Raw genomic sequence first — 27,292 nt, 5'->3', positions numbered from 1 at the left:
GGAGGTTCCTAGGGTTGTGTCTGGGACTGGAGATATTGGCTAGTGTCATTCAGTTGCACAATCCAAGGAGCAGCTTACATGCCAGAGGCTGTGTGTGACCAGCCCAGGAGTGGGGTTCTCACAGCAGGGTAAGGGTGGCTCCCAGAGTCAAGGATTGGAGTGGCCTAGCAGATCACCGGTCCAGATAACACCAGAAGGGAATGTCACACTAAGATTTTGGTGCCCAACACCCTTGTAAACAAACCCTGATCAAACACACTCCGGTTTGTATGTAGCAAATCAGGATGGCTACCCAGCATCCAGTGCAAGCTGTCCTATAGGTCAGGGTTTTTCAACCTGTGGGTCATGACCCTAAGTTGTTTCAAAGGTCACATAAGCGGCTCTGGTCCTGCGGGTCTGGGCGGGTTTGCCTTCCTGCTCCAGGCATTGCACCCTTCAGCACCACAGTGCCATCAGGTTTGGTCCCACTGCCCCTCCATCATGACAGGTGGCTGGCTGGGCCAAATTTGAGTAAGTGGCACCACCAGCCCATGCTCCAGGCTGCAATGCCACTCGCAAATTTGGTCCAGACGGCTCCCCATCAGGCGTGGGGCTAATCCTGAACGATGCTGCAACCCCAGAGATCACAACACCTAGAGCAGGGAGCCGAGTCCAGCCTGCCCCACAGGACAGGAATGACTGCTGCACCGCTCTGCAAACCTCCCCCAGAGCATTCGTTACCCCTGAGGGTAGGGCCCAACCCCACTCCCAGGGCCTATATACTGGGCTGCAACAGGCCATCCCCTGCCAGGGCAGGACACAACCCCCTTCCTCTGGCCTATTTACAGGGCTGTGACAGGCCATCAACATACACAAATCACTCCTGAGGCCAGAAAGGTTGAAAACCTCAGCTACAGGTTAGCAATGAAGAGATTGAGGCAATTGCATGATTACCCTATTTATTAGAGAGATCCTTTCCAAAATAAAGGAAGGGGGAGGAGGGGACGCAGAATGAGGAGGCTGTTGCATACAAGTGTTATTAGTTCATGTCAGCAGTGGTTGTACATTTTATACAGAAATTCCACAGCTCTGGGTTCAAAGGTACAGCTCTCCCCTCGACAAAAAAAAGCTCAGAGATGGTCAAAGTATTGTTGGACTCAAAAGTTCTAATAGAACCCGCTTCAATAGTTAAGGACATACAACGTTTCATAAATTACGAAGTAAAACATGAGAGAAGATTGACCTCAATGCAATTTAACAACAAAAAAAGGGTTTGCCTCGGTCAGAGTTTAATGCGAGTTAACTCACTGCAAGTTAAGTTGAGTTGAGTTAGCCGACACGTCTGTGAAGGCGACTGTGGGTACGTCACAGGTGGGTCAGGACACAAACGTGTGGACTGGCCATATATTTACAAACGTATTAGCCAACTTGAGTTAATGGCCAATCAACTCGAGCTACAAACCCAAGTCTCAACAAAACCAGCAGTCTCTCTCTATGGGAGTCAGGAATGAGCACAGGCTAGGACTGTAGGAAACGTCACCAACAGGTGAGAGAGAGGACTCTGCTATTAACAAGAGTATTGCCTTTTGAGCTAAGTTCATGATTCCAAGAGAACATTGCATCTAAATTGTCTCACAAAATGCCTTCGTTTTAATACAGTACAATAGTTCAAACAGTATCCACTTTCTGAGCAGTAGCAGCCATCAGAGAGACAAGACAAACGAGGGTGCAATCTCACGCTGAAAGTATTTACAAAATTCTTTACACTAAAAAGGGAAACAATATTTTTAGGAACCATTCCCCGGGGGTTTCGGGTAAGGCAATTAATTCACTAGACATTATAAATAGTTTGCTTGCCTCTGTGTTTACATCAAAGACGACATTATGCTTTATCGCACAGCCGAAGAACAATTAGCATCAATATACATTTCTCTGAGAAAAAAGACTTCCAAAAAAGCGTTCAGGACTTAAACTGAAACAAAAAAAAGAGAAACATGACAATATCCATGGATTCTCATCATTTCTTTTCAGAGAAGCACTCCCCACGCCCTCCCACAAACCCCCCCTACTTACATACATTCTTTACACGGAGCATACATACAAAATGACCTAATATGAACATCAGCTATATTATACTTGGTCTAATGTAGACTTCAAACAAATCAGACATGATCCAGTAAGTCTGAGCTCTCTCATTTGCCTTTCCATTTAAAAACGTGGGCAATGATGCTGGGTGGGAGTGTGAAGAAAAGATACCCCGGCTGGGTTTAGCTGCTCAGGGAAGGCTCTTTGCTAGAAGGAAAGGCTGGAACGTGTTTCAAGAGTCAACTGGCTGACGATGACAGGGACAAGCACAGAGCTTGTGCCGTCTCTAATGCTGCCATCAAGGATCACAGTCATGCCAGCTTCAGTGCTGAGATTAAATCTTTTTGCGGTTTCACGAAGTGCGATTTCGACACTCACCCAGAGGATACTGGCGGGGGCGTGACAGCAGGATACCTGCAGTGACTGATTGCTACCAGCAGTAAAGGATACAGCTATGGATCCCAGACGCCTAGCAGAGCCTGGGGCTTTTGGGGGTTCCAAGAGTCTCTCCGGAGCACCAGTCTCTGCAGTTTGTTCATTTTCAGTGACCGAGCGCACATTGGGAGTCTGCTCCGGAGAAGCTGTTACTCCTGTTCCCTCGGGAGAGTTCCCAAATGAACACAGAACACACTGGAGCGGAGTGGTGCGCCTGCTGAATCATTCAAACTGAGGCTTCTCCCGCCCGGGAGCTGTTCGAGAAAGGCTCAGACTTGGGATGGAACACCCAGCAAGTAACAGCCCAGAGGCCACCTTGGCAGTCAACATTTTGCATTTCTTAACTGAAGTGGGGTCTTAACTATACCCCCGTCTGCATTCCAAATCCTGTAGCCTGGCACGAGACACTCCCCTGGGAATCCCCGACACCAGTGCTCACAACTAGCCTTAGCAGAAGCAATGGCCACACACTTTGAGCAGGTGAGTGGCAGGCTGCAGGGATGATGGTGGGACACTAATGACATGAAGCTACTTGGAAGCCTAGGGTCTCACTGGATCGTCCCACTAACATTGCAGTGGAAAAGGAACAAGCTGCCTCCTTTCAAAGATACAAGTAGACTAGAGCTTGAAACAGGCGATAGCTCATAAGCCAACTGTCCGCTATAGTGAAGCGAACAATGAAAATCCTGGTAGATGGCAAAGCCTCACCATAGATCTAGGGCAGAATCAACCAGCCGAATCTAGTGATGCAACCCCTCTCCTCCCCGTCCCCAAAGGAAGTGGCTGCGTCATCCCTAGAGAACGGAGAGTAGCAGACCGCTATCCCCAGTCCAGCTCTGGAAGTGGGGAGCTCTCTCATACCACCTACTGGATGAGTAAGCCTGGCAAAAACTACTCTGCTGAAGTCCAGGAGGCAGGAAATACAACTGCAATTGATGGTAGAGGAGCTTGTTTGGAGCCCAAGGGTATGTCTACACTGCAATTAAACCCCCATGGCTGGCACAGGCCAGCTGACTCGGGCTTGTGAGGCTAATTGCAGTGTAGACGTTCAGGCTTCGGCTGAGGCCCACGCTCTAGGACCCTGTGAGGTGGGCTGCAGTCCAAGCTCTGGGACCATCCCAAGCAGGAACATCTATACTGCAGTGAAACAGCTCCTTAGCCCGAGCCAGCTACCACAGGCCAACCGCAGATGTCTAAATGCAGTGTAGACATATCCGATGGGTCCCTTCCTCCTTCCTCCAGCCACGTGCCTCTCCCATAATGGAAATGGGAGTTTAAGCTTCCTGCAGGGCAACTTGTACTGGACAAGACAACACAGCACAATGCTTTGGGGGGGGATGGGACTGCAGGTGAACAACATGGTTTATTTCTGACCAACTCCCTCTGCAGTGTGGCTCCGGGGAAGGGTTTTTTGGTAATGCCCAGAGTAGCTGTATCTTTAGAAGGCATTCCGAGTCAATAATAGACCCTAAAATACTTGCTTGCTGCAAAGGGTTGAAAACAAGAGATTTACACAGATGCTGCTGCCCTAGAACGTCAGAGTGGAAAACACTCTGGCAGCAAGGAATACTTTTGGAATGGAGGAAGCAAGATCAGTTTTCCAACCTCACAGAACAGGGCTCTCGGCTTCAGCCTCTAATGTGGGAGCAGACCAAGGAAATGCCACGGCTGCAAACCGCATCACCAAAGGTGCTTTGTCTTTGCCGCAGAGATACTGACTGGAGTAGGTGTATTGGATAAACAGATCAGAGATCTTCCAAATGGTTGAAAGTAATAAAATCCTGCTCTTTATTCTTGGGCAATCAGAAGTGCCAAACTTCAGCATCTCCTTCTAAAGGCAGAAGGCTAAGGATTTGATTACCAGGAAGGCAGCATCTTCCTTTCAGCATCTTCCTTCCTGCAATGCTGGTCAGAGATGGGCCTAGCTCATCTTCGTCGCTCCTCCCAAAGCCTAGGTTACTCCATGTTGAAATCAAGGGCTTGGTTGTCACAGGTCTGAGCAACTGCAGCTCCCACTGGCTTCCTTTGGGCTTGGAGCTGCTCAGTGCTTCTGAAAAGTCACGCTGTACGTTTAGCTGTGTTCTGAAATCTTCTAGCAGTAGCGGAGTCTATGCATTGTTCACCTCCCTAGCTCCTTCGCCCAGCCTCCTCTTTGGAGAGGAGGCTGCCAGGTGGGCCTGGGCTGAGCCCTACATACCACCAAATGCCCAAATGATGGTAGCTATACCTGTGCGTAAGGAGAGAAGGGGCTATGTAGGATTCTGAGAAAGCTTTTAGGAACCTGCCAGAGTTCTGTAGCAGATTCGCCACCTGACTCATGGATGTAATGGCAGCATCTTGGTTTTCACAGCTGTTAAGGAGAGAAGAGGGGTTCTTTTAAACCCACAGGAGTTCCAAAGAAAGGATATTCTAGACCAATACAGGTGAAACTCAAACAGCGTAACCGCTCCTATGAAGCCCAGCACACATTGGGAGTGCAAGTCTTCAGCCTCTCAGGGCAGCGATTGAAAATTCAGGCTCCGAGTATTTAAAGAGAAAGCCATCGGCTGAAGATCCTCAGAACAGTGGCAGCTCCTAGGGAAAAAGCTTCGACACTCCCACCGACCCAACCTGCCTCCCCAATATGTCCTGAGTGCTGCCAGGACAGACCGTGGTACCAGTTCCTCAGTGCTTGGCCTGTAGACTGGGGCTGTCCTCTCACTGCTACTGCACAGGGAAGCTTGAGAACAGAGGTTTGAAGAATGTAACAGCATTAAAAAGTGATCTTTACCCCTCACTTTACACTAGAGTCCGAGGAGGACAGAGACACGCCCAAGCCCTCTCTGCGGGCAAGACTTTCTAATTCATGGGAAAGGAGATGCGATCGCTAGAGAAGTCAGGACCTACAGCTGCAGTATCCTACAATCACAAGGAGGAACTTGAAGTCAACACCAGGTCACTGCTTTGTGCCATTTCATGGTTAAGTGAAGCCAAATCTTATCTGGTCTAAAGACCGTAGCCTGCAAAAAGACACCTCTGGAGCACAGAGCAGCGCTATCCAGTTCAGAGACTCAGGGGCCACATCACACAGCTGGTCTCCCCTGGCTGTGCGTCAATAGCATGTGTGTCACGTGCCCAATACAGACTCTTCCAGCTGGGCTTCTCTGACTTCCTTCAATATGGGGGAAGGGTGGCGTGTCGGTTTCAGCTATGAAGGGATACACGTGAACCTCTGACACCCTCATTCGCTTAAGCATCAGATAGAGTCATGAACATGCTGCTGCTAAGTGACTTCAACAGCCTGCAATGCCCAGCTGCAGGTCACACAATTCTCCTCCTTCCACGCCCCATGGCCGCGGCAGCAGTCTTCCAGAATATCAGTCTGCCAGCAAATCAGAGCAGATCTCCAGCCCGCCACTGAGCAGCACACTTCATGGTGAAGGCCAACGCCCAGACGAGAGCCAAGCCAAGAAGCCATGTCATTACAGCCAGGGGTGGTTTTGCTTCTCCCATATAGATCAACAAGTTAATTGTAGAGGTCACTAGCAATTTCTAAATTCAGCTCAAGTGGCATGTCTAACTCGGACTGCTTTAATACAGGAGTGATTCTCGTCACGTCACTGGCCTCGAATACATTGCATTTACATAGCACCTTTCATCTGAGGGTCCAAGTGCTTTGACAAAGGTGGGTATTACCCGCAGTCACACATGTGGAAACCGAGGCACAGAGTGGCTAAGTGACTTGCCCAAGGTCACACGGAGTCTGGACTCCTGACTCCCAGTCCTGTTGTCTGGGGGTTAGACCACATTGCCTCCTCATCAGTGAAGCTAGGACTGGACCTGCCCTCCTCAGACTCCCCCCCCCCAGTGAAGATTTGTTCTCTATCTCCTGTGAGGTTTCACACTCTTGATGAAGCACATACATAGAATAGGACAACCAAAGAAAGTGCAGTAAACTAAATGTTTAAAAAAAAGCACATTTGTGCAGTGTCTGTGCAACGATAAAAGAAATAAATACATGATTAAAAATGAAAAAGGTTCACAGTATCCCACACGGGTAGGTAGCTGCAGTGGTGCCTGGTTGGGAACAGTCACTACCCAGGCCTCGTTACAGCCCGCTTTATGCAGGCGCTCTGGGTGGAAGGTTCTTTGCTGTCCGTGTCTCGGGTAGGTATAAATACACGTTTAGAGAGCGTTTCGCTCCAGCCTGAAACGCAGTGCCCAGATCCAGCAGTGCAGCAAGCTCTTCCCCATCCCATCTGTGTCAACGAAAGGGAACACCTCAACCTGCAGAGGGAACCGCTGCTCTCTGGGTCTTCAGTGTCTGCATAGAGATTACTGGAAGAGGCAAGGAGGAGGGGTTAGCAGGTGAGCATCACACTTTGCTAGGTCCTCTATACATGCTCACTCTGTGCCCTCAGGAAACAGGACAATTTAGATCTGAGGTCTGATTGTACTAGAAACGATTCAACAGAACCACCAGGAGCGTCGTCAAGGTGAACCCGGTTTCTGGCTACACAGCAGCTCTTGCCTGCTGCCGAAGACCCGATCTAAGATGCAGCAGGACGACCCCAGCCATGCAAGTGCCACCCGCTGCAGAAGCCAAGCCAAGGCCCGGAGCCCCGAACCTCATGCTGGCACCACAGCCCACATTCAGAGCTCGCCCCTCTGGGCGCCCATCAGAGCTTTCTTGAACACTTACTGTATCGCTCTCCTCATCGGAGACAGAGTGGACTTGAGTGCTATAGTGGAGGGGGGAGTAAACCCAACTCCTCTCGTCTGTAGGCTGCCAGAGAGGCCAGAGACAGTGCAAGAAGAGCAGCGGCAGAGCAGGGAGTGAGGGAGAGAAGAGGAGAAAATAGAGAGAGCAGGAAAATACAGTAAGAACAGCTGTACACCCGGAGGAAGAGAACTGATCTTACAACGAGACTTCAGCAAAGGAGCCCTCCTCATCCTCAATACGTACCTGAGCCCCTAACAACGGCTGGGAGAGCCGCTAGCGGCACTGCTAAAATGGACATCTCTGTTCAGCTGCAGGGCAGAGGGCAACACTTTCCTCTTCCATGGCACCTTCCATGTGAGCATCTCAAAGAGCTTTCAAGGCATTAATTAAGCCTCAAAGCTCCTGCAAGGCCAGCCCCAATGACAGATGGGGAACCGAGGCACAAAAAGCTAAGTGACTTGCCTAAGTCCCACAGCAGGTCAGTGGCAGAGCTGGAATTAGACCCCAGATCTCTGGACTCCCAATGCTGCATTTTACCCACAAGACCATTCCTTCCCCCACACCTTCAGCTGCAGTCGCATCTGCATATGTTGGATGTTACTGTCACTTTCAAGTTAAGGGAGCTTTTATGGCAAAACCGGCAATATTTGTATCCCCCTTGTGCTGATGTGCCAAGCAAGGCAGTGGAAGTGCAGGGTTAGATCATGTTGGACCATGAAGAGGAGCTGGTTAGTCATCAATTGGAAACAGCAGGGAAATGGAGAACAGGGACTGGGGATGACAAAGGAGGCAACACAGAACTGGATTGTTTTGGGGAAGGATCCAGGGACTTAGCTACCCCAGAACCGCATTAATGCGACAGAAATGTGCTTCTGCTTCCAGATGAGCAGGGAGAGACTTGCCCTCGAATGCAAGGCAAGGCACAGTTCAAGGGGGGGCCCCTTTCATCGCCAGTCAGTCTGGTTTCCCGCAGTGGTGTTTGAAGGCATGAGGTAAAGGAAGCAGGGTTGGCACTGAGTCTACGACGTACAGCTACAACCAGCCAGTCGAGCTTTGGAGCACTGGGGGGGGGGGGGGGGTCTGCTACACTGAACTCCACGGATAATGGCAGGTTCCGCCAACACGGAGCCGCTGGGAGGGGGCACCAGAATCCAGAGCTGAAGCTTGAAGTGCTGTGCTAGAGCCCCTGGAGCCCCTTCCCACTGCGCAGAGCCCACCCTGCTCCCGATCCTTCATTCCCCATTACTGCTCTGAACTCCACCACCCACCTTCCACGCCTTTCGTGAGCGCCAGAAGCAGGTGTCTAGCGACAGCTGCTACAGAAGTGGGTCTGTGCTGTGTGGTGACAGAGAGGAGAAGCATTCAGAGTGTGGGCTCGAGTTAACCCCCTCAGTGCTGGGAATTCTTACTACAGTAAATGGGAGCAAAACGGGTGTGAGGGAGAAGAGATTAACGATTCTCTCTCAACTCTCTCTGGCTCCCCCCATTTCACCAGGGCCAGTCTGCACATTGCTCATCACCTACATCCGGTCTGCTTAGTGCCCCCAGCCTCCCCCACGGCAGAGGAGGGGCTGGGAATACCACCACCCATTAAACAGTCCCTCTGGACAGACGCCTTGGAAGGGGAACAATTATCCCAAGTTTATAAATGGGGAAAAGGTGAAGTGATTCTGCCATGGTCACAGCCCGCTGAAGGCAGGGAAGGCACTTCACCCTAGGCTGGAGTCCCCAGCAGTTTCCCTCTTAGAGCCTCTAAGCTGTAGAAACTGGTCAGTGCATTAGACACCTGGAAATCAGCCAGTGTCCTAAGGGCCAAAGGGCCGTGTTTGTAGCTGGATTTTATCCTCAGCTTCATACCAGCCGAGTGATGTCTTCCTGGAATCCAGCTTTGGCGTTCCAGCCTACATGGCTACCAGGAGGACTCGGCCCAGCATGACACGTAAATATGGGGCCATGTTAAGTTAATGGCACAAAGAGTAATGATAAAGCACTTGGCTAAATTCAGTCAATTTCATAACTGGCCTAGAAAAAGGGGGGCAGGAAGGAGGGAGACTCTCAAACAGCTCCACTAGCAGGGGTTCATGGGATATCTTTGGAAAGAGGTTGTAGAGGGCAACTCCTCACTAATCAGGGGCTTGCTGGCCATGCAGGCTGTATCTACACCTCACAAAACAGAACTAGACCCTGGGGCATCCAGGAGAGAGGGAACTGCTTGGCCTTTGCTTGACCCCAGTGTTTCAAAGCTGCAGGCTGGCTCCCTTGTGTGCTAGCGTGTTCACTTACAGTCCCAGAGGAAAACGAGGCGGCTCGGAGTCTGCGCTGGCGGGGAGAGTAAATCCAGTACCTCCCATCTGTGAACTGGATGGCACCAGGGCAAGTGAGGTGAGAAAGGAAACAGAGGAGAAAGGATGAAGTGAAAGCAACCAAGGGGCTGGGCATCTCCAGGTCTGACAGGATTAGCTGGCAGGGGAGCCATGCGGGGAACAGCCGAGCCCCATGCCCAGCCACGCTGCTCTGCGCCTCTAGTCCCCTGCAGCGAGTAGGGAGACCAAGTGCATCCCCACCCCCCCGCTGTTGCTGCTTTAAGCACTGGAAAGCAGATCTCCCCCAAAGGGGAGTTTATGCTCCCTTGCGACTCAGTGACTTCTCCTCTGGTCCGAGCATCGCTTCAGATTACCCCCAGAATGCAGCTAGCTATTGGAGAGGGCAGCCAGTCCTAACCTGCATCATGCTCGGCTGCTCGCTCGAGCTGCCGCTTAAGCAGTTTTCCTAGGTGAAAGCCAGCGGGGACTAAAACTCGGTGCATTTCCCTTCACCTCAGTAGCTCGGAGAGACACAGCACAGCACGCTACACACGGCAACGCAAAGCCAGAGGGCTCAGATGAGGTATGAAATGCTGATGATGGGTTACAAGATTTGTGCACGCAGCTAGGCACAGCACACCAACCCATCCGTCCCAACAGGCTTGTCTATGGCCAGATGGTAGGGGGGTGGGGGGTTGAACCTCACTAGAAGGCACTTCCCAATGAGAAGGGCAGTTACCAGAAGGCAGCTCACACTCAGCTGCCATCCACAGGCAAATAAAGAGCAGCAAATGTTAGGGAAAGCTGTTTGCATTTTGAATCACATGCAGAAAAAACCAAAACAGACAAGCTTTTAAAACTGAGCCAATTCCTCCTGCAGCTCCCTGGAGCTGTCCAAATTACTCAGCAATGAATGAGCAATTCTGCAGTGGAGTCACATGAGCACAAGGAAAGCCACGTGATGCACGAATGCTCTAGGATACGCGGTGTTTGAGGTACCCACTTTAGGGTGATCTCGGTTTCTATGGAAGTGCCGAATTGCAGGACACAGCTCCTCCCTGCTGTAACTCCACTGCAGCCAAAACTAGCATCAATGCAAGGCTGAAGGTGTCATCAGGCAGTGTGCCTCCACCTCCCCTTGTTGGCCTTTGGTAGTTCAGAGAGGAGATACACGTTGCTAGAAGTCTCCTCTCTCTCAAGTCTCCAGCAGGTGCTCAGACATTGCGAGAGCTGATGGAGGGATACAGCTCAGAGATACTCCGCACTCTGCTGCCAACCCGGCAACCACCTCACTTACTCCCTGCCTCAGTACTAGATTTCCACTGCACCATCTAACGCATCTGCCTGCAGGGAAAGGAAAAACCAGAGTTCATCACAGACCTCGGAGGTCAGCCAGCACAGTAACTTCCTGTCCTGTCTCCAGGGGCTGCGAGGAAAGAATAGGGTCTGAAGCCTCATCTTTTCAGGGAGAGAAATAATGAATTCTGCTCTGTGGGGAGGAAAGCGAACTCGCAGGGTAACTGTACGCTCAATGCGATAGATTCCCAGATATGGAGAGCTGGCTTGGTTAAGCCCATCAGAGACTTGTGCATGTAGGTAGCAAAGTTGCTCATGTGGTGGACAGGCATGTCTACAATGTACATTGTAATAGCAAGGCCTGAGCACATGCTATATTGGAGTTAGCAAAGGGTGAAACTGAAGTTACTGTGATTTAACCAATGAGTGCCCAGGCGACTGACAGCCACGTGTTTCAGATCCACAGGACATGCATTACCCAGGTTAGACTATTTTCCTTCATCCGCTGCTTTGGTACCTCATATCTAGCTACAACGCTGCTTGAACACACTTTACGGGTGTAAGATGGATTAAGCAGATAAAATATCTTACAAAGTATATGTCTGCGACTGGCACATCGTCTTCATCTGAAGCCTGGCTGGCTGGCTCCGAGGCCTGGCTGGCTGTTTCCACTTCGATTGTAGCGGTGGCTGTTGCAATGGCACAGGCTGAAGAGGCCGCCTCCCTGGGTAAGAAGCAAAGAACATGAGGCCAGCTTCCTTTACCAAAAAAGGATGGAGCTAATCGATTTACTACAGGGGAGCTGAAGGGGTCAGGAGACTGCAAATCTGGACACCGGCACGACTCCCCAGTGCTAAGGTGCAGATCAATGTGGGGTTAGAAGCAGAATCACTCAGCACCCTGGGTGAGGCACCTACGCTTTTGGAAGTTTGGTACCCAGAGCAAATCAGTTCTCATGCATCTCAAAGCTGAGATGGAGACATCAGCCCCTTCCAGGCCCAGGAGTGCCACAGGCTGGCCAGCACCTGGAGGAGCTGCACTGAAGCAGGAATTAGCATTTCTTCATGGCCAATGCCAACAGCGACTCCTGTATTTTCCACATTGACACTTGCCCTTTATCGTCTTCCTCAGGAGCTATGATCTCAACGTCACATTTGCTTTCCAGCTCTACGGTTATCTGCTGGAGTTCCTCTTCAACCCGAACCTCCTCATGAGACCTGCAAAGCCAAAGATACACAAGCCTATCTGCTCTGTTTAACATGGTCTCTTCTACCCCAGTTCTCAGGTTCTCCAATACCAGGGCACCGCAAGTCTGCTTTAGGCAGAAAAGCAATAGCCTCACGTACTGCAGCAGTCCTAGACTGGATGTGGCAAATGGCAGCTTTTTGCACCAGACGTGGCCAGCACGCCACCCACGGGCAGTTGCACAGCACACGTGTAACACAGCTACATTAGCTCTTGCAGTCAGAATCTCCTAGTGTCTGGTCCTTGGGACAACCGTTTTTGACAGCTTAACTTCTCAGCCCAGAGGGTCAATCCCTTCCAAGTTCTGTGGCCGGGGAGGAGAGAACAGGGGCAGCAGGATTAGCTGGAGCCGGCCAGCTGACATCAGGAGACCCTGCTTCATCTCAGGATGGCTAGCAGCAGGAAGCTGCCTGCTGTAGGTGAGGAAAGCAGAGGCAGGTGGGATGGAGGGAGGAGCTGCACAGCTGACTCACGCTGCATTATCAACACTCCAGGTGTGCTGAAGCTCCTTGCCCACTTCTGTGTTTCTTGCCATGCAAAGATGTGCACAGGTACTAAAGGTGAATGACGTAGTCCAGACTAGATTATACACCTGTAACCCTAGGGAGAGCTATGTGTCTGTGGATTGTCTGCTGCTTCATATGTTATGGTACCGTTGCCCCTTTTCAAACCAAGGGGCTAGTCACAGTGTGGGGTGATGGGGACATTCCAGTTGGGAACAGCAATTGGCAATAGAAAACTGCAGCAAAGAAACACCTGACTTTCTTTACCGAGAATATATAAAGTCCTGTGTCTCTGAACACAGAAGGAATCAAATACCAGGAAACAGTTTCTTTTGCACACAGCACCAAGAACACTCTTCAGCCTGCACCTCTGGCCTGAATCCCTCTCCCCAAGTTTCTTCCAGGGTCAGACATGGTACTTTCAACTGCTCCTTCCTGCTGTCTGTGTTTCTCTGGTCCCCAGTGTTCTGCTTTCCCCTGCCCCACAAAACATCAGCAACAAACCTCCTGGGCGGTTCACACACTCTGTCCTAGGTAGGGGCTTATCCTTACAGATCTGTTAACTGAAGGATGCATTCACACCTATCAATCTCAATAAGGTTTTAACTCAACCCATAATGAGGTTTCACCCAGCTCATAATAATATTCAAGTGACTGCCTATTTTAGAGAAGCTTAGGCCTGGTCTACACATAGCTACACCAGTCAGGGGTGTGGAGAAAAAAAAAAAATCAACTAAACCAAGCAAACGTTGCCTCCCCACACACAGTCATGAGCACTGAAGCTATGCCAACCTCATTCCGGTGTAAATACAGCTAGGTCAATGGAAGATATAGCTACCATCACTTGGGGAGGAGGTGGTCCTACCACGATGGAAAAGCCCCTTCTGCTGTTGTAGGCTGCATCTACACTACGGATTTATGCTAGCATAGCTCTGCTGCTATGGTCCCTGCAGAACAGACATGGCCTTAGAGTAGATTATTCGTTCGATGGTCTTCGTGGGAGGGGTCAATGTTTGCCAAGTGAAGGACACAATCAGCTGGGGAAGAAAGTTATTTACACAGTCCTGGATTTGTAAGAGAGACCTGAAGATATCGCCACTCCCCCCGTTTGCTCACTCGACAGTGATATGCAAAGCACAGTGCCTGGAGAAGGGCTAGTCAGGGAGTGGACACTGCCTAGCCAGCAGGGGGAGCTCTCCTACAGATCTACGGGACTCAGCTTGGGAGCTCTGCTGTTTCTTGTAGTGATGGCTCTTTAAAAATCCCCGAGGGAATTCTCCAGCTACAGCACAGACAGAACCTCAACAAACTGGGTACGGCCCCTGTCGTCTTCTGAGCATGTATCAATACATTTGTGCTTGCAGCACTTTCAGAGGATCTCAAAGGGCTCTCCACACAAACATTAAGCCTCAGCCCCTGTATGAATAATGTATAGGGGCATACGTCCCACTGAGGCACGGGCCCACATTTTCAAAAGAGTTTCCCACCAGGTTGCCAGTTTTCAGGTGCCAAGTCATTCGACATCTCAAGTATGATTTTCAGAAGGGTCGAGTACCCGACAGCTCCCCCTTACTTCAGCTGTGGGTGTGGGTCCACAGCCCTGGGCCACTAGCAAGACCAAGACAAGATTGCAAGTGGGACTGGACATTTATATAGATAACAAAAACGTCCAGAGCTGTTCGAATGAATGACAACAAACTTGGGGAGGGGCTGAGAAAACCTTGTGCTCTGGACCAAGCCAATCTGGTTGCTGTCAACTGTCAGCGAAAGAACACTGGGTTGGATGGACCTGGGGTCTGATCCAGGCTGGCACTTCCTATGGAGCGTTGGGCACCCAAAACCTGAAGGCCCCAGGATCAGAGGCAGTATTTGGAAATGTTGGCCTTTGACTTGCTCAAGGGATCACAGCAAGTTTGGGGCAGAGCTGGCAACAGAACTCAGAGGAGTCCTGACTCCGATTCCTCTGCTCCAGCATGCAGACACTGCTGCCAGTGTTATCGGTGTGAGAATATTCTGGAATAATGTAGGATACTAGCGTCCAAAGAAAGATCTTAGAATAAAGGTATCCTCTGAGGAACAGGGGAATTCTGCCCACTTTGCCAGCAGCTCCCCGCCACACCCCACTGAAAGAGCAGAGGGCTGAACTCCCAGAAATGCTGAGAGTGAGCACCGCTCCCAGTGTACATCGGTGGGAGCTGGGGGCGCTCAGTATCTCTTGAAAACCAGACAGCATCTAGCACCACTGTACGGAGACAACAGATTGCACTCAAGAGGGATATGCCTGCCTTTCAGTGACTAGGGCACCAGACCAGGATCAATCATAGACTATCAGGGTTGGAAGGGACCTCAGGAGGTCATCTAGTCCAACCCCCTGCTCAAAGCAGGACCAATCCCCAACTAAATCATCCCACCCAGGGCTTTGTCAAGCCAGGGCTTAAAAACCTCCAATGAAGGAGATTCCACCACCTCCCTAGGTAACCCATTCCAGTGCTTCACCATCCTCCTAGTGAAAAAGTTTTTCCTCATATCGAACCTAAACCTCCCGCACTGCAATTTGAGACCATTACTCCTTGTTCTGTCATCTGGTACCACTGAGAACAGTCTAGATCCATCCTCTTTGGAACTCCCTTTCAGGTACTTGAAAGCAGCTATCAAATCCTCTTTCATTCTTCTCTTCTGCAGACTAAACAATCCCAGTTCCCTCTGCCTGTCCTCATAAATCATGTGCTCCAGTCCCCTAATCATTTTTGTTGCCCTCCGCTGGACTCTTTCCAATTTGTGTGGGGCCCTAAACTGGACACAGTACTCCAGATGAGGCCTCACCAATGCCGAATAGAGGGGAATGATCACGTCCCTCGATCTGCTGGCAATGCCCCTACTTATACAGCCCAAAATGCCGTTAGCCTTCTTGGCAACAAGAGCACACTGTTGACCATACCCAGCTTCCCGTCCACTGAAACCCCTAGGTCCTTTTTTGCAGAACTGCTGCCTAGCCACTCGGTTCCTAATCTATAGCAGTGCATGGGATTCTTCCGTCCCAAGTGCAGGACTCTGCACTTGTCCTTGTTGAACCTCATCAGATTTCTTTTGGCCCAATCCTCTAATTTGTCTAGGTCCCTCTGTATCCTATCCCTACCCTCCAGCGTATCTACCACTCCTCCCAGTTTAGTGTCATCTGCAAACTTGCTGAGGGTGCAATCCATGCCATCCTCCAGATCATTAATGAAGATATTGAACAAAACTGGCCCCAGGACCAACCTTTGGGGCACTCTGCTGGATACCGGCTGCCAACTAGACATGGAGCCATTGATCACTACCCGTTGAGCCTGATGATCTAGCCAGCTTTCTATCCACCTGGGCAGCTCTGCCACTAACTTCAGGGTGACCTTGGGCAAGTCCATTTACCTTCTGGGGCCTCAATTTCCCCATCTGTAAGATAGGGGTAATGATACTGACCTCCCTTGTAAAGTGCTATGAGATCTACTGATGAGAACTGCTAGATAAGAGCTGGGGACTATTATTTAAGATCACAGAGGGAGAAATTCACTCGTCTCTGCAGAAGGGGCCCAGCACAAAGTCTATGCACCACTGAAATCCCACTTTAGCTCTCAAAACAGGCCTGAAGTGGTGTACAGGCCTTGGCACTGTGGTTGCTTTTACTCAGCCCAGTCAGTTGAGGGGGATTTCTGGACATGTTTCTAGAGAACGAAAGGACGTCTTACCTGCCATCCTGCCCTGAGGAGTGTGTGCGCCTCCTGCGGAGACAAACCAAAAACCAAGTTTATCTGAGTGGGGGGATTTAAAAAAAAAAAAAACCAAAACCCTTCCCTGAAGGGGCTGTTCTACTTGACAGCAATAATTAATCCCGAAAGCACGTTCCTCACTCCCGGGAGCGGTTTAATTAAACTCCACGGCAGAGCGCAGCGCACTCTGCTGATGTGTAGGGCAGAGGCGAACCCCAGTCAGCTCTAGGATAACCAGATTGAGAACACCATCCTTACCTGTACCTGGACTGCTCAGAGGTCTCCGAGGGAGACCGCTCAGGAACAGAGAGCGACGTTGAAGAGAGCGTCGTTGCTATGGAGGCTGTGGTTGCTTCTTCGAAGGAAGGGGGAGTGCAGGGTAGCAGGTCTGGCCTTCCTGCTATGCCCAAGACCAAGAGCAGAAAGACGACAGGAAAAAACAGGCTGAAGGAGTTAAATACAAGCAACACTGGCCTGTCTCCAGCCAGCTGCTGAAGCCATGTCAGTCTGCTGCACCACCACTGGGATCCACACCCCACAGGCAGTGGGCAGTCTGAAAGGCTGTGCACCTGCGGAGGTGTTTGGGGGTGGTCATCAAAGTGACTGACAGCGCTGACTTGAGCTAGGTGAGGGCTCAGCACAGCCCTACCACGGAGCTTCACTCCCAACTCCACCAGTACGGAGCCTCCTGGCTGAAACCTGTCATTGCAATACGGGCCCAGGACCACGGAAAGCTTCCTCGCTCGTACCCAGCTGGCTTTGGGCTCAGACTGTCAGATCAATACCCCCGTATGCTCAGACAATGAACGAAGCCCTCAGTGGTTCACCCAACTATGCTGTAAAGATGTAACATTTATGGGCCCGGCTGGCCACTGCCTTTTACCATTCAGAACTGGTAAAGGTAGCACTGATGTACGCGACGCAAGGCTGTGGAAAATCAGACCCAGCTTTCTCCTGGCAAAGGCCAAGTCTTGTACTGTACAGCAGTACCTGAGCACCAATGGAATTGGGTTCCACGTCCCCATGTAGCCCCAGTTCTCTTCTCACTAACAGCGAGATGGTCAACAAGGCAACAGTGTTTCCATGGTGTCTGGACTGTCCCTGTCATCACTGCGAGTGCCAACGGACAGTGGGCACCTTGCAGCAGTGACATCAATTACCGTTTTTACACAGAACCCCTAAGGTGCTGACTCTCTCCAGAAGTGGAGGGAAGGGACTCCACCCTCTTCAGAGCCATTGGCGCTGCTTAGCCATATACTAGTTCCTAATACTATGCCAAAGCAATATTCTCTTACCTTCCCCCCTGTCCTGGTTAAGTTTAGCACCTGCAAAGCACAGCAAGAAATGGAATGAAGAGCTGTTGATCCAGGGAAACGCACATTTGGTGCACAGTGGGGGAAACTGAACGAGTACAGGGGAGGATGCTAAGGAACAGCTACACACCTAGGGAGAGAGAATAGCCACAGGGCAGCCAAAACCACCACAACCGTTACCTTCGTCGTCCAACGTGGGGTAACTCCTGGCGGCTCGGAGATCATACTGGGCTTCATCCCTCTCCGAGGGGATCTGGCTAGCTGAAAATGCAGCTGTTGGGCCAGGCATCTTGACAGCTAACAAGGCACTACGTCCTTTCTTAGATGGAGACGATTTCAGAGCTGCAGCCAGAAGAGTTAAGGAGATGAGACCACAAGCCACACACACTGACTGGACACTAGAGAAACCATCCCGCCCCTTGGATGAACATCCTCACAACACAGCAACAGAAGGACTAGCTGTGGGCTGTTGATACCGTTTGCCTAAAGAGCTTCCAGCTCTGAATCAGACACGTCAGTTAGGAAGTTTGGTCAGCTCCAAACTGCAGGGAGCTCCAGCTTCCTGGCCATTGCAATCTCCTAGCTTAGGCCAGGCCTGCTGTGGTGAGAGCCCAGTTTCCCCACATAGTTCGCTCACATAAGGAAAGTTTACAGGAGAAAGTTGACAAGAGTTGCCTCTTGGCAAGCATTTGCCAATCATGCCCTCTCACGGATGTCTTGAGGCATGGCATTCTCAGATTCCTACACACCTGCTTTAAGAACTCTATATACCAGGGGTTCTCAAACTGGCGGTCACAAGGTTATTACATGGGGGGGTTGCAAGCTGTCAGCCTCCACCCCAACCCCCCCCCCCTTTGCCTCCAGCACTTATAATGGTATTAAATATATTAAAAAAAAAAAGAGTTTTTAATTTATAAAGGGGGGGGTCTCATTCAGAGGCTTGCTACGTGAAAGGGGTCACCAGTACAAAAGTTTGAGAACCACTGCTATATACTGACACAAGGGCACCAAGAGAACTGTGCAACAGTGGTTATACATACAGGTGTCAGGAGAACTCAAAACTCTCATGCAAAGGAGTGGGAGCAGGGAGATCGGAAACAGCAGGGCTACTTTAGTACGGCAGAGCATTCAGTCAAGGTCTTCCCTCCTAGCAGGGTCAGGGAACATGGGGGCGGGCGGGGGGAGAGGAGAAGGCTGCCTGCCTATCCCAAAGGGAGGTGGTCCCAGCAGGTGCCCCAGGATAGCGAGGCTGCAGACACTTACAGGAATTCTTTCGGAACACTGTGTTGGTCATGAATTTGAAGAATCTCTCTGCATAGAAGCTGGGTCTGTGCACTGAGACCGTGTCCTAGAAACAGGAGAGGTGATCAACATTATGCTTAAAATCTCTCTCCTTATCAGCAGTGCCCAGCGAGTCGTCTATTCCACTGCCAGCATCGTAAGCAGCTCACTTCAGGCAAGCTTTTCCATCTTAACCCTATAAATATGCTTGCAGCATGGCCTTTGATTTGACTGCATTTTGATGAGGTTCTCAGTGTATTACGCTGGGCTGGTGAGGGTACCTAGATTTTTGGAGGAAGCAAATGGCCTGCTTTCATACAAGAGAGTCCCCCGGCTTTGTTTGTTGACGTTCAAAGCACACTTGGATACAGTGGAATTGGACATGGTCACCAACATTCAGCAATACAGCATCACTGCATTTTAGTTGTACTGTGCGTTTCATTGTGTGTACTAAAGCGGAAACTGGCTCTGACAGCTTTGATGTTCTCTTCTGCTTCCGTAACCAACGGCTTCCGTAAATGAGGCAAAGGCATTTTATAGAAGTACGATGTGCGTTTCTGAAGAGCAAGTCATCTCCCACCTGAAGTCAATTTTGTAGCAGCACAACTTGCTGCTGTGGAACACATTAGAATGCCAGAGGAAAACAAGTAGAAAGTGACTCCTCGTTAGTAGATAATTCACCCAGGTGGAACTACAAACACATCACCCAGTGCTCTGTGCCAGTACAAAGGTCCCTAGGACAATAGAAAGACAGAGGACCGAAACTTGAGGTATGACAGCTAAACAGTTGAGGAAGTGGGCCGAGCTAAGGGAACCTGAATGGAAGTACCACTCCACTGCCCCAAGAGTATAGGTGTGAAGAATTCCTCCTTTCCATTGGATTTAAGCTGTACCCGCTGAGAGACTACAAACAGCAAGGTAAATGGCACCAAACTGCATACAAGAAAGCAATGTCCGTACCCCTGCTGACAGCATTTCTCACCCAGGGCTGTGTGTGTTGAATACTCACCCCATCATGGACAAGGGCCTTCCAAGTGTGTTCTAGCTTCTTGATGAACCTAATTTTGAGAGAGAGAGTGTTGGACACAGGTTTGCCCTCCTCGCCCTGGCCAGACCACCTTTCACAGCAGAGGACAGGGAACTGCTAATATTCCTTCCTGTTCTCAGAGCACAGCTTTCCTCTCTCCAAGACAGCTGCGCTGATGCCTCTGAAGCAGAGATTTCTAGGTCTCAGCAGCTGGAAGGTCAAGACTCCCTGGAAACACTGGAGGTGGGAGGGGCACAAGAACTACTCCCCTACACATGGTACCACCCCTCCAGAAAGGGGAGACTTTTCTTTAAGAAAAGCAGATTCACCACCACTGGCTGAGATAAGAGCTTCAAGATAAAAACCCACAGCTTTCAACTATGCAGTGATCAATGTGAGACAGACTGGGATACTTGCTCTCGGAGACGGTCGTCTCACCTCTCTCCATACTCAGGAGTCCGAGGATGCTCAAGCCCCCTTACCTGTAGGACTGAAGGATATCTATTATTCCGACGTGCAGCAGGAGGTGCTCTCCTTTGCCATTCACGGCTGGGATTCCTCCCATTCTGAAGAAAAGAAAACATTGTCACACCAACTCAGAGATGCCCTAGGTTACTTATGCTGTATGTCAGAGTGGAAAGACAGATATCCACATTATCGGGGGGCGGGGGGGGGGGGGAAGAGACAATCTTGTGGTTAATCACGTTGACTCTGGTGCAACAGCTTTCATTAGAAGATACAGTACCTGTGGAGTCATGCATTTTTCTGTCTGACTGGAAGGTGATGTTCTATGAATCAACCTTGGTACAGCACTTGACCATATACAGTGCTAAGGTTTATTATGAATCAGGGGACTGCTCTCTCCGACCTGGGCCAGACACCCCAGGGTCCTGTCCTGCTGTAGGACATGGGTTCATACTCAGAAGCTAGACGTAAAGAACCAGCTGCAGTGCCACATGTGAAATGCACCCTTCAGACACACTAAGCTAGCAGCTTTCTGCCGGTCGCTAGTGGCAACCTAGGAGGACATTAAGACGCCTGTGGTACTTCAAGGAGGCATCCGGGCAAACATCCCCTTCTCCCAAAAATATACGTTTGACATTTAAGACTAGGTGTTAGCGCCCACCACACACCAGCTGCTCCCTACAGCAGTGGTTAGGTACATCTTAGGCGTGCCCTTCGCAGGCAAAATGCTTTGAGAACCCTAGGGCATAACGCCCCCTTTTATTGTAAGGGCCAGACTGCTCACGAGTACAGATGGACAAGCCCTGGATCAGGCAGTGGGAGTTGTGTGCATATACAAGCAGAAGCTTGGCCCAAGTCTTTAAGCACAAGTTTGTTTTCAAACCGCCCGCCCCCCCACACTCCCGCCCATTAATACCCATCTTGAATTTGCAGCGCAGTTAGTATCAGCACTTGGTAAGTCGACATGCGGACATCAGGCTGTCCACTGGAATTAAGAGTTATTTGAGAGAATGGAAACTCCAAAGTGTTTCCTGGCTCTTTAACTGTACAGAATCCTAACTGTTCAAAACGGAGCAGCTGGTCTCTCAGAGCACAGATGCCAGCAGACAAACAGAGCAACCCCACCACGTTAGTGAACCCAATCCACCGAGCCATAAAACCAAAATGCTGCAAGAGCCGCACACGGCAGAGTGCAGCAAGCACTGGGCAAGTTCCACCTGTGCACTTCCAAGCCTCCCCGTCAAACCCCAACATGCCCAGGCCTGGATCTCTGCTGAGCATGCCACATCCTCAAACCACGCTGGCCTGCTAGGATTCCACAGGGACCAAGTGACAGACTTACGATCCAAGCAGAAACTGAACTCTAATCTCCACGGGCTAGGCTAGTGTGTAGCCCCACTGCATCACCACACTCCTGAGCGAAGCCTGCCCCCATCTCTCCGCTCAAGACCAGTGCTGGGCCTACAGGCTGGTACAGGGCCCAGTTACCTACCGGATGAGGTGCAATTCATGGTCACGACCATTGTAAATAACTAAATGGGAACTGGTAAGTGTTTCAGAATGACCATGACCACATTTCACAACAAACTACTCCATGCTACAATACATCAGTGGCTGCGCTCCATTTTCCTTAGGGTAGATGGGTCATGCAGCTAGTTCAAGCCAACGGCACAGGGTGGCAACCTTTAGAGATTTATTACTTTGGCTTTTTGCTTCCACCCACTCCCATTACAGCAGTGCAAGAGAACCAGGTTTTCACCTACGTGTCATCTGTATCTATGGACTCCCCCCGGGCAGCCCCACCCTGGATGGACTCCATGGCTGTGGAGTAAAGTGCCTTCTGCCCAACGGGACGCTTCTCATCAGACGTGCTCTGGGCTCCCTCAGTTTGCCGCTCCCGTTCTTGCTGGTCTATGTTATGCACCCCGAGTAGCAGGCTGTAGTCCATGATTTTAAAGCTTTCCAACACCTATAGGTTAGTATCAAGTTCAAGAACAAATCAGACAAAAAGACAGTCAGTCCAGTAAGTTCTCACATGCTACTTCAAAGGCAGACCCAAAAGCATGGGACAGTCCATCTGGTTACACAGAACTCATGCCAACAACTCCTAGGCAGCAGCGTGAGAGAGCGTCAGAGTTAATCAGCCTTTGTTTCAACACAACATACTTTGGGCTTGGTCTAACGGATCTCAGACACCCTTGCCATTGGTCTTTTAGGTGGGTTGTGGGATGGCAGAGTTCACAAGGGGCCATCATCTGCTGCACACTGTACAGTAGAAGCTCGCTCACGAATTCACCCCAGTTCTGGATGACTGAATTGTGTGAACTGGAGAATCAGTGAACAAATGTGATAGGAAGAACCAAGAACACCGCAGCACACGGCAAGCTGTGTCCCGAGTGTCATTTGGTTTTATGACATTTTGTAGGACACTAATGAACGTTCTCGGAAACTAGCAGAGTACTATGAGCCCGAACTACTGCACTCTGCTTTTGGGTGAGCTGAGAACTGGGGTGGAGACAGCTGGCTTTGGGGCTTACAGATTAATGAGCTAACAAAAGCAGGGGACAGTCCATCTTGGTTACAGCTGCCTGAGAGCTAGAGAGCTACACAGTTAGGCAGTCCAGCTTTCTAGGTTTACCTTGCCCTTACCAAGCAGTCTCGCTGCAGCGTTTTCACCAGTGCACTGAAGGTGTCTGTGTCCAGCATTAGGCCTTCTGGCATGTCCTGCATGAAGTCCAGGTCCTTGAAAGTGGGGCTGGATTTCTCCTTCTCCTTCTTGGATGCCCGGCGTTTGTAGGTCGAACCTTTCAGGTCAAATTTGAGGTGCATTTTCACCACCCGGGGCAGGATATTGTTCATCACCACCACCCGAATGTTCTTGCCTCCCGACTGAACGCAGTACAGTCCATAGAACTTTGGCAGCAAGGTCCGTGGGTTCTGGTTCAGGTTCTGCAGTGGGGCAAGGAAGGCAGAAAGGGAAGGTTAGAAAGAGCCATTGTGAAAAACAACTGCGTTGTTCAGTGCAGAACTCAAGCTCAGATTGGCTTTGGGAAGGGTTTGCAGACTAGCATTTGCACATCCAGAATTTATTTTTACCTTGACAGCTTTGCACGAGAAAGATCCCAAAGAAACTCCAACTAACCATTTGAATGGCTCCACCTAGGACCTGGCTTTACAAACTGGAAAGATTGTTATGCCTTGATTTGCCTATAGAAAATAAGATTTTGCACCTCTCTCTGGGCAAATAGCCAAGTTTGGGAACTCCCAAACAGATTTCCCCACAAACTGCAGCTAAAGAAAGGGAAACCTAACCAACCTCCCTCCCCCCCCCCCCCCAAACTAGTTAGTGGGAATTTAAAGTTTTAAAATCTCAAATATCCTCATCCAATTGGAGATCTTACAACTATGAACTGTTCCCTAGCTCAGAACACACCAGTGGCATAACATGTATTACAACATCTCTATGAAGCCTCTCCAGCAGGAAATACGATCATCTCAGCTTACCTTTAATAGAAAGAGTCAAATTTATAAAACAGTCTGCCAGAGAGATCAGTTAAGCCACCCCACTGTCAGGCCCATTTTAGGCAATCATGTTATTAGGAATGATATCACAAACCCGGTTTGCTTGTTCAGCGCTGGGAGGCTTTTAAAAGGAAACAAAAAGAGCTATGCATACTATATGAGAGAAGAGATGAACCTGCCAGATTTCAAAACAAAGAAAAGCAGAAGCACAGCAAGCGTATGAAAATGTAATGCCTTTCATCTCATCTTTCCTCACTAGACCCAGGAGAGAGGTTTTTTTCTGAGCGTGTCAGTCGATACAGTGCCGTACAAAGCCACCACTGCCAGCCAGCAGCTGAAAGCAGAACTCCACTTTCCAGAGAGTTAGAGCAACTCAGCACCAACCGCCCTGGTGTCTTGTCTGTCTCAGGTCATTTTACAACTCAGATGAGTTTCAGATAGCAGCAGGGAGACCCTCATAGCAATTAGCACAGTGTAACTTTACAAAATAGCAAACAGCACAAGCGCTTTACAACAGGGCGAGAAGTCATGTTTGAGCCTGTATAATTATTTTTATTGTCCAACCATCTAAAGTTCCTGGGACAAGAAGAGTCTAATTACTACTTTCGTTTGAGATGTCCTAATCCTAGGAGCCCTGCCTAGCATGCTGCACATGCTCAGACAGAGTAAAATTTTCAAAAGCTCTTAAGTGATTTAGCTGCTTAAATCCCATTTTCAAAAGTGAGCCATTGACTTTCAGTTACACTCTGGAGCCTCGGTGCCTGAAGTGCTTCTGAATAATAATTCCTAGCCCTTATCTAGCTTTTCTTCAGTAACTCTCAAAGCACTTTACAAAGGGAAGTAAGTATCATCACACCCATTTTACAGATGGAGAAACTGAGGCACTGGGAGCAGAAATGGCTTGGCCAAGGTCACCCAGCAGGCCAGTGGGATAGCCAGAAATAGAATTCAGGTCTCCCCAGTCCCAGTGCAGTGCTCTGAGTGAGGCAGGGATCCTGAGGAATATAGCTCATCAGGTATTTAAAGACTAGTACGATGCACACATACAAGGGGCAGAGTGAAGGTCGTGTGGGTAACCTTAGCGCTGGCATTTCCATAGCACAGTGCTTCCCCTTTGCAGGCTTCGGGTTCTCTGAATGCAGTTTTTTATCAGGAATTGGGCCTTAAGATGCAGCTGTGTAGGAGGAGATGCTTCCTGCCACTGGGGGGGGACCCACCTTCCCTGGTACAGTGGGCTCCTGTTCTGGTTCTCTTGTTTCTCCTCCTGGCAAGTCTCTGCTGAGCCCCAGTGCACGGCCATGCTAACCCACCATGCTGCTGCGCTGTAGAGCAACCCCCAGTCTGGTGTCGGTTAGAAAATGCCAGGCTGCAGCCACTGGCTGATACAGGCAAAGGCTTCAGCTGACAGACTGGTACCAGGGCCTGTCCATGGCAGGGATCCACTACAATAGAACAGCCCGTTGCTAAGCAGATCTCTATTAAGCAGCACACACACAGGGGAAGTTCAGGAAATAGTAGGGATGGGTACTCCCGAAACAAACATGCTTGGGAGTTGCACAAAAGCAGGGCAATAACGCACCCACTCTGCCTTCACAAACCTAGGAGCATCTGATAGGAGACAAAGGGGAGGAGAAAGTTTCATCCCTTATGGCCTCCACCAGTTAAGGCATGATAATCTGCTATCCTGGGACACAACAGCAGTAAAGCAGGAGGAGGGTGCAAATACTTGTCAGGACATGGCTCAGCTGTCTCCAGGTTTCAAGTGAGCTGAATTTTGTTTCGACGTCAGGCTTCACAATAGGCTGTTCATTCAGTCACGTGTGCTAGGCAGGCAGGCAAAGGAAGCCCTGCTGGGTTACCAAACCCCACCCTTTGTGGTGCTGAGGACAGGCAAGTGTACATTTCTCCCACAAACCAAAGCCCTGATACGCACCATGTAGTAGCCAGGAAGAAGTTTCTGTAAGAATTCCGCTTCCTTGTGCATCACAGTTTTTATGATGAACTCGTCATCACTGGTGACATAGAAGAGGGAGCCGCTGGCACCAGGGTTCGACAGCTCGATCAGAGGCTCGTTACATAACGAATACTAGGAAGGAAAGAAAAAAAAATAAGATGCCATTTGTATACCACAAGATAAGCTATGACCAGAATAATACATCTGCAAGGCATTCCTAAGGCACCACCCCATGGAATCTAGATCCAGAGGTCTGGGATATTAAGCAGTATGGAAATTGTGAACCTTAAACTGGAGTTAGGTCTCTCAGTGGGTTAGGTGGACGACAGCTTACAAAGAGCTGCATACATTACAGTCCAGAGTGCCCTGAATGCTCACTGAGTCAAGCTAATCTGCCTGCCTTCAGTAACACCCAGGCTGCAGAACGACATCAAATCTTTTTAACGTTTTGTGCCCTGTACCACCACCACATACAGGGTTCTTTCCCTCAGTGTGTTAGTGTGCGCGCAGACAGAATGTCAGATCTGAAGAGACAAGCCAGCTTGTTCAGCGTTGTGTGCTGCAGTGCCAGAGAGGAACAAAATGCACTGCCTGTTCCCAAGACTAAAGCTCTGCCATGTGCTCAAAGATACATGGTTTGCAGAGGCGTCCCTCACACCCTCAACTAAAAGGAGGTGGGACCCCCCCAGAAAACTCATGTCTCAGTAGGCATATGGTAATTATGCTTCCCTGTATTCAGAACCCAATCCTGGAGAACAGAGCAGGGACTAGAAATCTGAACAGCAAGTTCCCAGAGCAGAATGTGCATGAGGAGCAGAAGGGAGGAGGAGGTGTTGTGTGGATACAATACCCCAAAAACACTTGCACATGTCAGACAAAAGGGGTTAGGGCAACATTATGTAGGAGCTGATATTTGAAGAAGGTAAGGCAGGGTAAAGCAGACAGTACAGAGGGGACATAATCAGAGCAATACATTAAATGCGATCATTACATGCTGAAAACAGCTTTCAGCACTGCATGGATTAACGATCCAAGACTTTAGCAACTTAATTATCTCATGCATAATTAAAAGGCATTCACTGCCCTAGTGGGCCAGAGAATGGGGAAGCAGTGGCTGCAAATCAGATCTGTGACCTTTGGAATTCAGGCAGGCTCTCTCCCTCCCCCAAGTTTGTAACCATTATCATCAAATCAGCAAGCATTATCCCAGATGGCACAGATGGGGATTTCTGTTGTTGTCAAGCAGCCCCATCGTACCAGCTCATTTTCGCTGGTATGTTTTCAGTCCTCATTTCTGACTAACTGCAGATATGGGCAAAGTGGTTACATAAAAATGGCACCTTCTTAAGAAGATCTGCTCCCGCCTCCAAGAAACTTCGCCTTGCTATCAGCAAGACGAGGTGCAACCACTTACATACAGGAGCCAACTTTAACAGAGG

General features: G+C 49.9%; 1 protein-coding gene across 13 annotated transcripts in view; it reads right to left on the bottom strand.

Annotated features, from left to right (window-relative positions):
- Positions 1-921: 921 nt before the first annotated feature.
- PIP5K1C (phosphatidylinositol-4-phosphate 5-kinase type 1 gamma) overlaps positions 922-27,292 on the bottom strand; it is a 69,825-nt gene continuing 43,454 nt past the window's right edge. Inside the window, exons 6-20 of one of the 13 annotated variants that reach the window (XM_065578353.1) lie at positions 25,833-25,985; positions 23,027-23,326; positions 22,141-22,346; positions 20,395-20,478; positions 19,895-19,943; positions 18,868-18,952; positions 17,785-17,946; positions 17,587-17,616; positions 16,550-16,691; positions 16,271-16,303; positions 11,909-12,041; positions 11,392-11,520; positions 9,485-9,559; positions 7,181-7,264; positions 922-6,816 (exon numbers count right to left, since the gene is read on the bottom strand). In XM_065578353.1, coding sequence (XP_065434425.1) covers positions 6,814-6,816; positions 7,181-7,264; positions 9,485-9,559; positions 11,392-11,520; positions 11,909-12,041; positions 16,271-16,303; positions 16,550-16,691; positions 17,587-17,616; positions 17,785-17,946; positions 18,868-18,952; positions 19,895-19,943; positions 20,395-20,478; positions 22,141-22,346; positions 23,027-23,326; positions 25,833-25,985 — 1,668 coding nt within the window. In that variant the 3' untranslated portion in view covers positions 922-6,813. The other 12 variants (XM_065578355.1, XM_065578358.1, XM_065578357.1 and 9 more) reach the window with 12 other exon arrangements.

The sequence above is a fragment of the Chrysemys picta genome, chromosome 25, assembly GCF_011386835.1.
Source record: "Chrysemys picta bellii isolate R12L10 chromosome 25, ASM1138683v2, whole genome shotgun sequence".
Taxonomy (NCBI): domain Eukaryota; kingdom Metazoa; phylum Chordata; order Testudines; family Emydidae; genus Chrysemys; species Chrysemys picta.
This window is presented reverse-complemented; position numbering and strand designations above follow the sequence as displayed.